We start from the raw sequence: 13660 nt of genomic DNA, 5'->3' as shown, positions 1-13660 counted from the left end.
TCAAGGCCACTCGTTCTCAGTAGAGAGAGTCCTAGGCCCAGGACTCAGCTCCTCGAAGAGGCGTCCCCTGCTTATCTCACTGACAGGGCTGTTCAGTCACCAACACGTTATTTTTCAAAACTCTGCAGAGCACTCAGCACAATCTATAAGTTGTTTTCCATTTATCTTCTGTCTCCCCCTCGGATCTTGATCAGAGACACCTTGAGAGCACGAATCTTTTGTCTCATTTCCTGAGTATCTAAAGCAGTGTCTGGGATTGTTGGGGATATAGTAGACATGAGTGAATGAATGAATGAATGAATGAAATGAACAAATGTAGGAGTTGTGTTCTCTTTTCCAAGGCCCATGTTTCTATTTCTAAAAAATAGGTCCTCTGCTATGTTTCCCTTTTAAAATACCAGGAATGTTTGAGGATGGGAATGGGGTGTCCAGATGGAACTGGGTGGTGGTGAAAAGGACCCCTCACCACCAGCTCCCACTGCTCCTCAGGAGGTTTTAAAAGACAAGGATGCTGTGGTTAGATTCGTGTGTAGAAACAGGGGGTTCAATCGTGGCATCTGTTGTGAGCTATGTAGTGGCAAGAAATGCGTTTCTAGAAATAAAGCATCAACATTTGTGAATGACTGACTTTCCTTGATTAGCAAGGACGCAAGGCTAACCCTCTAAGCACATCCCTCCCGCTCACATCCTGAGATTCTTTCTTAAGTGAGAGGGAATGGTGTGGAATAACAGCCCTCACAACCAGAATGAGAGAATGTTGCAAATGGACATGTCACCTAGCCTGTCTATCATGGCAGGAAAAGGCTGAGAATTGCTGTTTTAGAAAGGAACGGTGGCAGTGAAGAGGTTGGCCTGAAACTCTGGCTGTCGAGATGTTTTCAATTACAGGTGACAGAAAACCCCGTCAACTTGACAGAAGTATGTTGGCATTCGGCGGGCTATTTTCAGGACTCGCTGTCTGCACATCTCAGCTCAGCGTTCGGCCCCGCTCTCAGGCATGCTCCCCCTCGGGTGGCAAGAAGGCCGCTAGCAATCCTGCGCTTGCATCCAGTTGGTTCGGTAACTCTACCGCAAAGGAGCACATTCCCCACCACCACCCCGGTGGTTCTGAGAGAACTGGCAGAGGGAACCGCACTGGTTCTGACCGCTCGGCTCGGATCACGAGCCCATTCCTGAGTCACTCATCATTGCTGGAGAAAGCGACGCTCTGAGTGCTCAGAACCAAGCCACGTGCCCACTGCCCGAGGTCCCACGTGGACCAAGAGTGGGCAGGGGCCTTTCTCTGCGAAGAGCTGCTCTGCCACTGCCAGAGGAGGAGGGAAAGCCCGTTGGACAGGAGGGGCCGGCCACCAACAGGTGAAGCCCAGAGGCCAGGCCAAGACACAGCTGCCAAGGGAGGGAGGGCATGCGGAGAACTTGACCTAGCACTGAGGGATGGGGGTTTGGGAGGCCTGGTGAAACCAGAGTCAGGAAGAGGTGGTGCTTAATAAATTGTGGGGTGGGGGAATCCAGGTTTCCAGTCTGAATGACTGAGAAGATTATGGGACTTTTATTTGGAGTAAGGAGCATTGCAGAAAGATCAGGGCTGGGAGGCAAGGGATCCACATGGTTCTAGAAGTGTTAAATTTGGGGTGCCCGTGAGACTCCCAGCAATGGTCATAGATGCACAGAATACACACTTGGAAGACCCTCGAAGGCCATCCATCCCAGCCTCTGCCGAATTTCCCCTTCAGATACCGTCCAGGTCAGGTAACTAAGTAGTCTGTTTTCCAACTGACCAGAAAAGGACCATCTGGGGTTTTTTGTTGTTGTTGTTGTTGTTGTTTAAGATTTATTTATTTTGGAGAGAGAGAGAGAGAGAGCAGGGGGAGGGGCAGAGGGAGAGAAGTAGACTCCCCACTGAGTGCAGAGCCCTACCTGGGGCTCAGTCTCACGACCCTGAGATCATGACCTGAGCTGAAATCACAAGTCAGACTTGAACTGACTGAGCCACCCCGGCGCCCCTCGTTGGCTTTTTAATTTATGTATTTTTTTCCTTGGTTTTCATGAACCATCTTGCCTTGTTTAAAAAAAAAAAAAATCAGGTTTCAGTGGAGAATGGCCGCTCCAGGCTTTGTGCACACAGCTCGGCGTCACTGTCAGCCAGCAGTGGGAGGGCTGGGGCTCTGCTGAGAGGGGCTGGGGCTGGAAAGGCTGTTCGGGAGCTAGCTCTCTGCAAGGACGAGTGTAGAGCTTTGGGATGGAGGAACCGGGGGGAAAGCAGTTTGCCCCACGGAGTCCGGGAGGGGGCACAGATTTGGCAGTTTGAGAGAAAAGCATCAGCAGAGCAGGGAGGACAGAACATGCCAAGGTGAGGGGTGAACAGGGCAATACGAAGAGGGATTCGGATTCGGATTCGGATTCGGATTCGTATGAGCCACTGTCATCTCAAACTTCCTTTGAGACGTTTGATGGTGGCCTACTGACAACAACAGTACCCTGTGTTGCACGCTCAGAGCCCATCACGTCGGGGACCCAGAGACAAACGCAGTGCCCACATAGCTCACTGGTACTCTCGGCAACCCCTGGACGTGGGGACCATTTTCATGCCCACATTACAAACAGAAAGGCTGAGGCTTTAGCAAATTGATGTAACATGTCCAGGCTCACCCAGGGACAAGAAGCAGATATAGAAAGCAGGTCTCCTTCACTCGGGGCCTGAGCTCCTAACCTCTGCCATAGAAAGCTGGTACAATAATGTGTGGGGGCCCCTAGGGGGGCTCAGTTGGTTGAGCGTCTGACTCTTGATTTCAGCTCAGGATCATGAGATCGAGGCCCGCATTGGGCTCCACACCGACATTGGGCTCTGCGCCCCATGTGGGTCTCCCAGCCCTGTGTTGGGCTCAAGCTCAGCATGGAGTCTCCCTGAGATTCTCTCCCTCTCCCTTCTCACACTTGGGCATATGCATGCTTCTCTCTCTCTCTCTCAAATAAATAAATAAAGTCTAAAAAAAAAAAAAAAAAAGTGTCAACCAGGGCAGAATTGAGCAGCTTTGGGAAATTGGATGTTGCTTTTCACTTTTGTTTTGCTTTGTTTACTCTTTTAGGGAAATGGGAACCTGAGGTGTTCCTCACCCAGAGGGAAAGGGATTCGGGGAAAGGAGAGGATGCACCCCGATGAGTGCTGGGCTAGTCCCTGCAGAGCAGCAGGCCAGGTGGAGGAGTTAGCCTGTCGGGGGGGAGACCTGCTACCTCCTCCAAGGTGGAGAGAAAAGAGATAAGTGTGGAGATGGGGAAGAAGGCGACCTTTGTCTTGTGACTTGATCGTCTCACAAGATAGAAGGCAAAATCTAAAATAGACAGGCAAAGTTAGGAAAATTAAAAATATTGGCACAGTCGCCATAGAAATTTCTATGAGCATGAACAAAACATGAGTAAGAAGATCTCAGAGCGGCACGACTCGGATGAGCCGAGCTAGTACGAGTGCACAGCACCGTCCCCAGGGTTGGCAGCTGAGACAGGGATGTGGGGCTTAAGGTCAGGTGTGGAGGGTACACAGTGGGGAGGAGGGGAGGCAGAACAAACTGTAACCCCTTACAGTTTGCCTTAACCTCACTTTGCCACCTATTTGGTTGCCTATTTGGAAAACCAGAAAGGCCAGTGTTAAAGGTTCTCATTCAGCCCCGTCCTGCAGGTGGAGAATCCCCCCATTTTATAGATGTGGAAACTGAGGCTGGCCTGGCGAATAGTGCTCTGCATTTGGAGTACTCCAGGCTGCATGTGGGTTTGCGGCCTGTGAGGTGGGTATCCTGGCTATGGCCAGAGAAGGAGGGACACCTCCATTAGTAAGTGGCAGAACCGGGATTGAAACCAGGGGGGAGAGCTGGCTCCAGCCCGTGTCCCTTTCCACAATCCAGGCGGGCCCTAGTGACACGTACTGAGGGGGAAAAAGGCCGCGGGAGGCCAGGTCCTCAGCGAACGAGCTGTGGAATCTGTTGTTTCTGAGTAAACGAGTACATTCTGGGCTCTGGGCTCACATAGGCCCAGGCGTAGCTGGCTTTCTTTGCCCGCCCCGACCCCCGGCTTGGGTCACCACTCCTACCCCACTGCTAGCAGGAGAACAGCCCCCCTCAGAGCCCTGTGTTGCCTAAATGCATGGTGACACTAATGGTGGGGGAGGCTGCCACAAAGTTCATTTCATCCCCTGGAACTGGCTTGGCCAGAGGATGCCATGCAAGCTTTCTTCTACCTAATAAGAGAGCATCTCAAAGTAACAAGTGGAAAAAGACATTACAATTCAATTAATATCTTATTCCTCTGAACGCTCCCAGAGGGAGAAAGCCACTCAGAATTTGTGAGAAATCTAATTTATAGACTCAGTGTCAGGAAATGGAATGGTTCACGGTGAACAGCTGTGTGGTCCCGGGGCCACGGAGTGGATGTGGAACCAGAACTCCAGCAAGCCGGTTACCTCTCTGGGCCTGTTTCCTCATCTGTGAAATGAGCATCATGGCCACGTGCTGGTGTCATGGGGATGACAGAGATTATGCATGGAAACAGCATCTTGTTACACCGTCCTGCCCATGCTTAACCACATCAGCAAACTCCTTTTCTTAAAAAAAAAAAAAAAAAATTTGTCCAGCTGAGCAACTGAGCCATAAAAACACAAGATGTAGCATCTTAAAGTTCACCTCCAGGGCCCCTGGGGGCTCAGTCAGTTGAGTATCCGACTCTTGATTTCAGCTCAGGTCATGATCTCAGGGTCGTGAGACCGAGCCCCGCATCAGGCTCTGTGCTCAGCACAGAGTCTGCTTAAGATTCTCTCCCTCTGCCCCTCCCCCCCCACTGTCCCTCTCCCTCTCTGTCTTTCTAAAATAAAATAAATCTTAAAAAAAGGGTTCCTTGCCCCCATCCACCAGCTCTGCTGCTATGGACTGCTGTGTCTAAAGCGGTCTTACGCTACATTACCGAGCACCTGTCGTTCTGTTCCTTCTTTTCCAGCATCGCCGTTTTAAGCAACAGTTCTTTCCTCACTTCTGCATTGTCCTCTGAATTGTCATTGCCCTCGGGGGCACGCCGTTCTACTCCAGACCGAGTGCGGTGAGAAACATCTCCCGTCTTCACGGCATGCAGCTGGCCCCCACCCACCTGCTTCTGAGTTAGCAGAGGCCAGGTGACGTGTGCCTGCCCAGGCCACTGAACCTTGTGGCACATCAGCCACCGCGGCTGCCCCCCCACCCCGCCCCGCGGCTGTGAGAAGTAAAGATTCCTAGGCCTGCTTCTGGTGGTTTGGGTTTAATAAGTCTGCATGGCAGGGGGGTGGGGGTAGGGGGCCTCGGGAAGAGGAATTTTGCAAAGCACCCCAGGTGGTATCTGATGGTTTGGGAGCCATGTTGTAGGGCCCACCCCCCTCAAAATTCAAGTTTAGATTTAAGTACGCTGGGGAGAAATCAGTAACACTCAGGAACTAACTCAGGGTCACCAGTGACATTTCAAAGGCAATTCCCACTTAACAGATGAGAGAAATGGAGCAAGGATGGAGACAGAGGAGGAGTCCGCTGGGCAGTCAGGCACGCAGAGCAAAGCCCAAGACCCCGCATCCAGTTTCTCTCTCTGCCCCACCTGCCCCCCATCACCGCCACACGGCACTGACCCTTCCGAATCCCTTCTTCTGGGGCAGTGGAGGGGTGGGGAGGTGTTGTGACTTTAGACCACAGAGAACAATCACACACATGCGCACACACACACTCAAGGTCCACCCTTAGGAACTGCGGTGGAATCTGTTAACAGCTCTGTCAGAAGACCCAGCAAAGCTAAAAGCATCTTCTTTGGCTTTGATGTCTTGACAAGATGCTTCCTTTGAAAGCCCAGAGACAGCCCTGTTATTTCCTCTGACAGCCCCGGTGAAAAGCCCTGAAATGAGAAGTGGCGTCCCCACCGAAGCCCGGAGGTCCGATTCCTTGAGAGAGGTCCATGTGCTCCCCGGGGTGGGGTGCGGGGGTGACGTCAGCCTGGGAGGCCCGAGGGGTGCGGGCTCCTCAGCCAGCTCTGACCTCTGCTCTGCCTCGGGCTGGAGACCCCCAGCCACAGGGATCTCTGCGGTCTGACTCTGCACCTGCCCCCCACATGCCTTCCTAGGGAGATCAGGAGCCTGCACATTTCTTGCATCTGGCAGCCAGGCTGTGTGTCAGCCACCTTGAGACAGAGTTTCCAGAGGCTGGTCTGATGGTTTGACCCATTTTTACTTCCCCTGAGGGCCACAGGCCACTTGTAGGGAGAGGTCAGGAACTGCTACCACCCTGTCTCTGGCAAGGAGCGGGGAGGAGGGAAGTGCGTCCTTGGGGAGGCTTCCAGAGCCTTGCTGCTCCACGTGTGGTTTACCTCTGCAGCGCCATCCTCCCCAGGGGGCTGGCAGAATCTCAGTCCCACCCCAGACTTCCTGAATCGGGACCTGTGTTTTAACAAGATCCCCGTAAAGCTTGTATCCCAGCTCTGCTGCTCCAGGCTGCGTGACCTCGGCCACGCTCCTTAACCTCTCTGAGCTTCTGTGTCTACAGAGGGTCTTTGAAAAGTGAAACACTTAACACTTGACATATACCAAGACTTCAGTGAATGTTAGCTGTCATTGTTATTGGGAAAACGAGTGAGGGAGAATTGGTCTTACCATTCAGACCCGAATCATCCAGCCATGGGGAAGGAGGTCCAGACTGAGTGGGAGAAAGTTCCAGATGAAAAGCGAAGAGCCCTCAACGTATGCCTAGCGAACAAACGTCAGGATGGACAGAGGAGTGTCTCTGGCCGCCTGCAGCCTTGCTGTTTAATTTGGGGTTAGTTCAGATTAGTGCTCATCTGCTTGGTTTGGGGGTTCCTACCTTCCCTTCCTGCCAGCCCCGCCCCCCCCCACAAACGCATCTCCAAGAGCCTGCCGCTCCCATGACTCTGTTGCTGGTGGAATGAAATGGCAGCTCCTTACCGTGGCCTTCAAGGCCCTTCACAGTCGAGGCCCAAGCTGACCAGCCAGCCTCGTCCCAGCTTCCAGCCTCACGGCCTGCCCTTTGACCTCAGTCCTGTCATTCCTCACATATGTCCTTGCTCGTGGGCTGCCTCCTCCGCCTGGGAGTTTATTCCTCTGATTGGGGTCCCCCTCCCCTTTCTTTCTACACCGGGATCCTACTCCATCCCCGGAGCCCTGCTTAACCAGCGGAGGCTGCGTCGTGTGCCAAGAGCATGGGATTCAGCCTGGATTGACTTTGTTCAAATCCTAGCCCTGCCATGGACTCGCCACATGACCTTGGGCAAGGCACTCGGCCCCCCTGGCCTGGGTCCGCTCTTCCGTACATTGAGGCTCGTAACAACTGCTTGGCAGAGCTGTTGTGAGGACTCCTCCACATAGTGAGGAGAGTTTCAGTGAATCAGAGTCATGGTCGTTTTATTTCTAGAAGAAGATAACCTCCTCTGGGAAGCCTTTTGCCTTCCTCCCACCCTGTCCGACGGAATGAGGCACCGCCTGCTCCCGTGTTTCATCAACTCTTTCTCCTTGTCTGTGCAGCGTCCAGACGGTCCCCTGACGGCCTTCTCGGGGAGGGAGTCCCTGAGCTCCCTGCTTAGAATCACAGGTCGCCCCACTCTGCACCCCATCTTGTCACTGCTTGACTCTTCTTCATGGTGCTTATCAGCTGTCGGGCTTCTGCCTGTTTATACCCGTGAACGGGAGCTCTGCCAGAGTGGAGATTCCCATTGGTTCTCTCATGTATGCTGGGGGCATCTGCACTCCCCGTGCTCAGTATTGGTTGACTACATGAACAGATCACTTTCGTGTTCGGGTGGCACTGCCCTGCCTGGCTGTTAGGGGCTGAATCGGGTCTCCCCCCAACCCCCTCCGCCTGCCCCACCCTGCCAAATTCATGTGTTACAGTCCTACCCCTGAGAGTGGGACTGGATTTGCAGATAGGGTTTTTAAAGAGGTGAGGAGAGGGGCACCTGGGTGGCTCAGTCGTTAAGCGTCTGCCTTCGGCTTAGGTCATGATCTCAGGGTCCTGGGATCGAGCCCCGCACTGGGCTCCTTCTCAGCGGGCAGCCTGCTTCTCCCTGACTGCCCCTCCCCTCCCCCGCTTGTGCTCTCTCTTGCTCAAATAAATAAATAAAATCTTTAAAAAAAATAAAACAAAAAGGTGAGGAAGGCCTTGGGGTGAGCCCTAGTCCAGTATGACCGGTGTCCTTCTGGGGAGATCAGGAGGTAGACACATGCAGAAGGAAGGACGTGTGAGGACACAGTAGGAAGGGGGCCATCCACAAGCCAAGGACAGAGGCTTCAGGAGAAACCACCCCTGCAGACACTTCAGTCTTGGACTTGTAGCCCCCACAACTGTGAAAGAAATATTCCTGTTGCTGAAGCCACCTGCTCTGGGGTCTGGGGTGCTTGTTACGTATGGCAGCCCTGGCTGACTGATACTCCAGCTATGAGCTTCTCGAGGACGAGAGCGCAGCTTTCTTCATCCTCCTGCCCCCACATCCACAGGGCCCAGCCCGCACCCAAACGCCGTGCACGGGGTCTGATTGAATTGCATTCCGTCCGCAACACGGAGGCTGAGGATGGAGGAAGCACCCGCTGGTGAAGGAAGGCCCTCTTCGTAATGGTCTGTAGAGGCTCGCCGTTTCCATTATATATTATTTGTTCCGAGGTCTTGTCATTGCTCATTCCTCGTTGGGTTTCTCTGTGGTGCGTGATAAATGCCGCAGTGGATACGAGGAAAACCTAGTGCATGTCAAAAACAGGCAGAGGAGGCAAGGGTCTGTGTTTGGTACTTGGGCTCCCTTGCCACGAACCATGAACTTGTCGCGCTCTGTCTCCACGGTGCTGTGAGGGCTGGGACGGCTGGAAAGACGGACGTGCTGCACAGAGTAGTCACAAGTGAAGGAGATTTCTCACCTCTCCTCTCCTTCAGGGCCCCAGGATCTTCAGAAAAGGCCCCAGGAAAGGATGCACCTGTTCCAGCAGCCGGAGGGGAATGCTCGAGAGGGATCAGGAAGCATGGGTTCATCACAAATGTGCTTGGTCCTAACCTACTCAGGCACCCCCCACCCCAAGGCAGGGATCGCTTCTGAGGCTTCCCACTGCCGGGCCCTTGGCACCGGGGCTGGGGCAGCCAGCAAACAGCTGGGTGCTGCCCGTAAGTGGGGTGTTTGCAAGTCGGCACAGAATGTGCCTGCGCCCGGGTCAGATCCATGGGAAGCTGGACAGGGTGAGACCGGCCATGCAGGGCGCGTCTGCTGGGATACTCGCCCCCTGCCTCCCCACATGGAAGGGGCTGCGTGGGAGTTTTAACAGGCATTTCATTCATTCGTTCATTCATTCATTCATTCACTCTTTCCTTTGTTCATTTGTTTACTTTTGCCAATTCTGCCCGGTATACATCTGAATCTGAAGATGGCTGGCAACACACGTAGCCTCCACGCCTGCGAGCACCAGGCTTCACGGCGCTGGTCCCGACCTCGCCATGGCTCACAGGCCCCACGTGCTGCTCTTCTGTAGATGCTCACCCCCTCGTCGTGCCAGGATTATTCTTCCAAGGGCAGTGGTTCTGGCAGCTCCATCGCGGGGACCCTGAGAGATGGATTCTTCAAAGGCTCGATGGGTTCCGAGCCCTGCCTCCACTCCTTGCTTTTCTTCCTTCATCTTTCCTTCTTTGTGATCTGCTGCAGTGTGGACTCCTGGTCGTCCAATGAATATTAGAAGATACTGTTTATTCTGAAATGCAGTTTTTGGAACATTGACAAGTTCTGGGATGTTTTACCACAATTTGGTTCGCTTCTGGGCCTCATTTGTCAACAGATTTAAATCACCCTACATATTGGGGAGTTTCTGTTAGAAAATTCTCTTCTCCCCTGCGCCCGATTTCGGACGCCCGATTTCTTTGTTCTGCAGGACAAAAGTCTCCTTTTGCTCCTTCTCTTAAAAATTGTATGTCAGGGCACCTGGGGGGCTCAGTCTGTGGAGGTTCTGCCTTCGGCTCGGGTCATGATCTTGGGGTCCTGAGATTGAGTCCTGCGTTGGGCTCTCTGCTCATTGGGGAGCCTCCATCTCCCTCTCATGCTCTCTCTCTCTCTCTCTCTAAAATAAATTTAGAAAGTATTTCTTAAAAAATTGTATTTCAAATGCCCAAGTCTCTTGGCTAGTGTGTGCAAATTTAGCCACCTTCCACTATGTCAATAGCACCCTCTATGGAACTTTAGGACCCCCTTCCCCTTACAGAGTTCCTCCACTCATATGAACCCCAACACACGCACATGCAAGTGCACACACATGTGCATACGCGGTACTGAGATTTTGCTGTGCCTCCTCACCCCACATCAGCTACAGTTCCCATGAGGTAGCGTCCTGCAGTTAATTTTCCAGCCAACGTTTATAGAAAGCATACTATGGGCCAGGTATGGTTCTAGGCTCTGGGGAAACCACAGTGAAAAGTTTCTGCGTCTGTGGAGTTTCCATTCTAAAATAGCACCGTCTAGTAGAAGGTCCCTCAAGGATAGAAACAGCCTGCGCTGTTTAATACAAGAGCCACCAGCCACACGTTACTCTTGAGCACTTGAAAAGTGGCCAGTGTGACTGAGGAACTGATTTTTAATTTGAATTTCATTAATTTAAATTCAAAGAACCGCATATGGCTAGTGGCTGGCATATTGAAAGCACAGTTCTAACGGAAGAAATCAATGAGTAGGTAAATACTCTCCCCTCCCTCCTTTAACCACAAAATGTATGAGTAAATCTTAAATATTGGAAAGTGCTATGAAGAAAGCAAAGGAGCGTAAGGAAAAAGAGTGATGGGGGGAGGCATTCATTTCGGTGGGGTGGCAGTCGGGAAAGGCCTCTCTGTGGCAGGATGACTTTCAAATGGAGCCGTGAGCACTGAGGGGCCCTGGGGTGGGACGTCCCAGCAGAGGCCCTGAGATGGAAAGGATGCACCTGTTCCAGCAGCCGGAGGGGGATGCTCGAGAGGGATCAGGAAGCATGGGTTTGCAGCTCTTATAAGGGCACCGAGAAAGGGCTTCATGCAGAAAGGTGACGTGAACTGATTTTTATCTTAAAACATCCCTCAGCTCTGGAGGGGAAGGAAGCAAGAGACCCATGGGAGGCTGCCGCAGGATTCCAGGCAGGAGGTGATGGTAGCTGAGACAAGGCAGGGAGAAGGGGAAGTGGTACAAAGTGGGCTAGGACTAGATTTATTCCGAAGACAACATCCACAGGATTGCGGATGGATTCACTGGGGTGACACAAGGAGGTTTTTAGCCAGAATGAGCAATGGTAGAGCCATTGACAGATGAGAAACTCTGGAGGAGGCAGTGAATGGCGGAGGGGGGAATGAGAGTCTGATCAGCAGGAATGTGGAGGCTGAAGATATTGATTTGGGTGTGCTCAGCAAAAAGACATGGTCCCCTCTGCTCTGCTGCGCCCACGTCCTCTCCTCACCAGTGCCCTAAGGGATCCTCGCCCACTGCTGATGACATTGCCCAGCATGGAAATTCCAGGGCTCCTCCTTAGAATGGCTGGGCCCTGGGTTCACAAGGGGAAATGCCCCTCCCTGAGTCCTGCTCAGCTTTGTCACCTGAGCTCCTAGGCAGGTGGCTATGGGCAGAGTACCACAGAGTTGCTCATAAAAATAAGTCTTCACTTCTGCCTTGACCACTGTCTTCAGTGGGACTCCCAAACCCAAGCCATTCCCCTTCTCCCTGGATGTCAGCTATACGTGTTTGAAAACCCAGCTCCCTTCTCCTTTAACCACACCATGAAAGGGCCCCTCTGTATCAGCCCATGCATCTAGACACTCAACAAGGCTAGTTCCCCGGTTTGCGTTCTCTTAACATACCCTACTCCTATCAAGCAAATTGTTCCTGTACTCCCAAATTAATATTTGTTTAATGCAATTCCAATCAAAATTCCAACAGGATTTTATTTTGTAGATGATTCTGATTTATGAGAATTGATCTAGGTAAATAAGTGATCAAAAGAACCCAGAAATGTTTTGCAAAAGAAGAGTGATATGGAGGAATTCACTCGACCAGATGTTAAAACATATTCTTTTTTTGCAGGGGGGGGAGTCATGTGGTAGCTGTATTTATTTTTTCAGGAACCTCCATACTGTTTGTCACAGTGGATCCATAAAACATACTCTATAAAAAAAAAATTAAGTGAGGCATAAGTATGGGTCCCAATAGCTAGATAAGAGGCACAGAATAGATGACCCAGAAACGCCCTAGTATATATAAAAATTTAATGTATGACAAAAATGATTTCACAATTAGTGAGAAACGATAACACAATACATGCTATGAGATAATTGGTAACTTTCAAGAAAAATGGTTAGAATTGTATCTTACAGCTTAACCCAAGATTAATTCAATTCCAGATGAGTTAAATGTAAAAAATAAAGCTAAACCACTCTAAGAAAACATAGAATAATATGTCTCAGCTATCAGAGAAGACACTTTCTTCTTTTAATGTGCAAGTGATTTTTATTTATTATTTCTGTTGAAGTAAAATTGACATATAATAGGGGCTCCTGGGTGGCTCAGTTGTTAAGCGTCTGCCTTCGGCTCAGGTCATGATCTCAGGGTCCTGGGATCGAGCCCCACATCGGGCTCCTTGCTCTGCGGGAAGCCTGCTTCTCCCTCTCCCGCTCCCCCTGCTTGTGTTCCCTCTCTTGCTGTCTCTCTGTCAAATAAATAAATAAAATCTTTTTTAAAAAATTGACATATAATATCCTGTTAGTTTCAGGTGCTCATTGTAGTGATTCGATGTTTTCTTGTCATTATGAAATGGTCCCCACGATAAGTCCAGTTACCATCTGTCATCATACAGAGTTATTACAGTATCACTGACTATATTCCCTATGCTGTACATTACATCCCCAGGACTTATTTTTTTATAAGTGAAAATTTGTACCTCTTAATCATTACCCTTTACCTATTTCGTGTGCCCCCCAAATCCTCCCCTCTCTGGTAGCCAGCAGTTTGTTTCTTATAATCGGAAATCACTTTCTACATATAAAATCACAATGAAAGGGGCCACAAAAGAAAAAGGTTGGTAAACTTGCTGCCTAAAACTTAAAATTTTTACATGTAAAACAAGAAAAACACCATATACAAAAGTAGAAGGTAAATGATAGACTAGAAACATTTTGCAACAAATATAATAAAGTACTGATACTCTTAATCTGGAGAGAACTCTTGTAAATTAATAATAAAACCACTGAGCATCACAAGATAAAAATGGCATAAGTAAGCAATTCAAAAAGAAAGAACACACATGGCAAGTAAATCTCTGAAAACAGTTCAACCTGATTAGCAATCAAGGAAAACACAAAGGCATATTAAGATTGAAGCTGAAGCTTAGATTAAGCATCTAATTGGCAAGGCTTTTTCACGGTGATACTTCATGTAGGTAGAGTGGTAAGTCGGGCATTCTCGTTCACTGCCAAGGCAAAGGTTGGCTGGTGCAAAAGTTGGCTGTATGAGTCAAGAGAACTTCAAGTGCACAAACTCTGACCCAGTGCTTCTATATCTAAGCGTTCATCCAAAGGTAGTTGTCAGAAATAAGGACTCCGGGTGTTGACTATAATTTTGTTGAGAAGAACCAAAAACTGGAAATAAATATCCAACAAAGTTGAATGGCTAAATACATCAC

At 50.5% G+C, this 13660-nt stretch overlaps 2 protein-coding genes across 7 annotated transcripts in view; one reads left to right on the top strand and one right to left on the bottom strand.

Annotated features, from left to right (window-relative positions):
• Positions 1-13660, top strand: part of ZHX2 (zinc fingers and homeoboxes 2) — a 155497-nt gene that overhangs the window by 126102 nt on the left and 15735 nt on the right. The gene's annotated exons all lie outside the window — the stretch shown is intronic.
• The window catches only part of DERL1 (derlin 1), a 73491-nt gene continuing 72302 nt past the window's right edge, over positions 12472-13660 (bottom strand). Inside the window, exon 9 of one of the 3 annotated variants that reach the window (XM_064587939.1) lies at positions 12472-12688. In XM_064587939.1, the coding sequence (XP_064444009.1) occupies positions 12577-12688 (112 nt within the window). In that variant the 3' untranslated portion in view covers positions 12472-12576. The remainder of the gene's footprint in view (positions 12689-13660) is intronic. The other 2 variants (XM_064587944.1, XM_064587941.1) reach the window with 2 other exon arrangements.

The sequence above is a fragment of the Mirounga angustirostris genome, unplaced genomic scaffold, assembly GCF_029215605.1.
Source record: "Mirounga angustirostris isolate CCGP_5_RB_7025 unplaced genomic scaffold, mMirAng1.0.hap1 SCAF_4, whole genome shotgun sequence".
Taxonomy (NCBI): Eukaryota; Metazoa; Chordata; class Mammalia; order Carnivora; family Phocidae; genus Mirounga; species Mirounga angustirostris.
The sequence above is the reverse complement of the archived record's forward strand: the minus strand, read 5'-3'. Positions and strand labels throughout refer to the sequence as shown.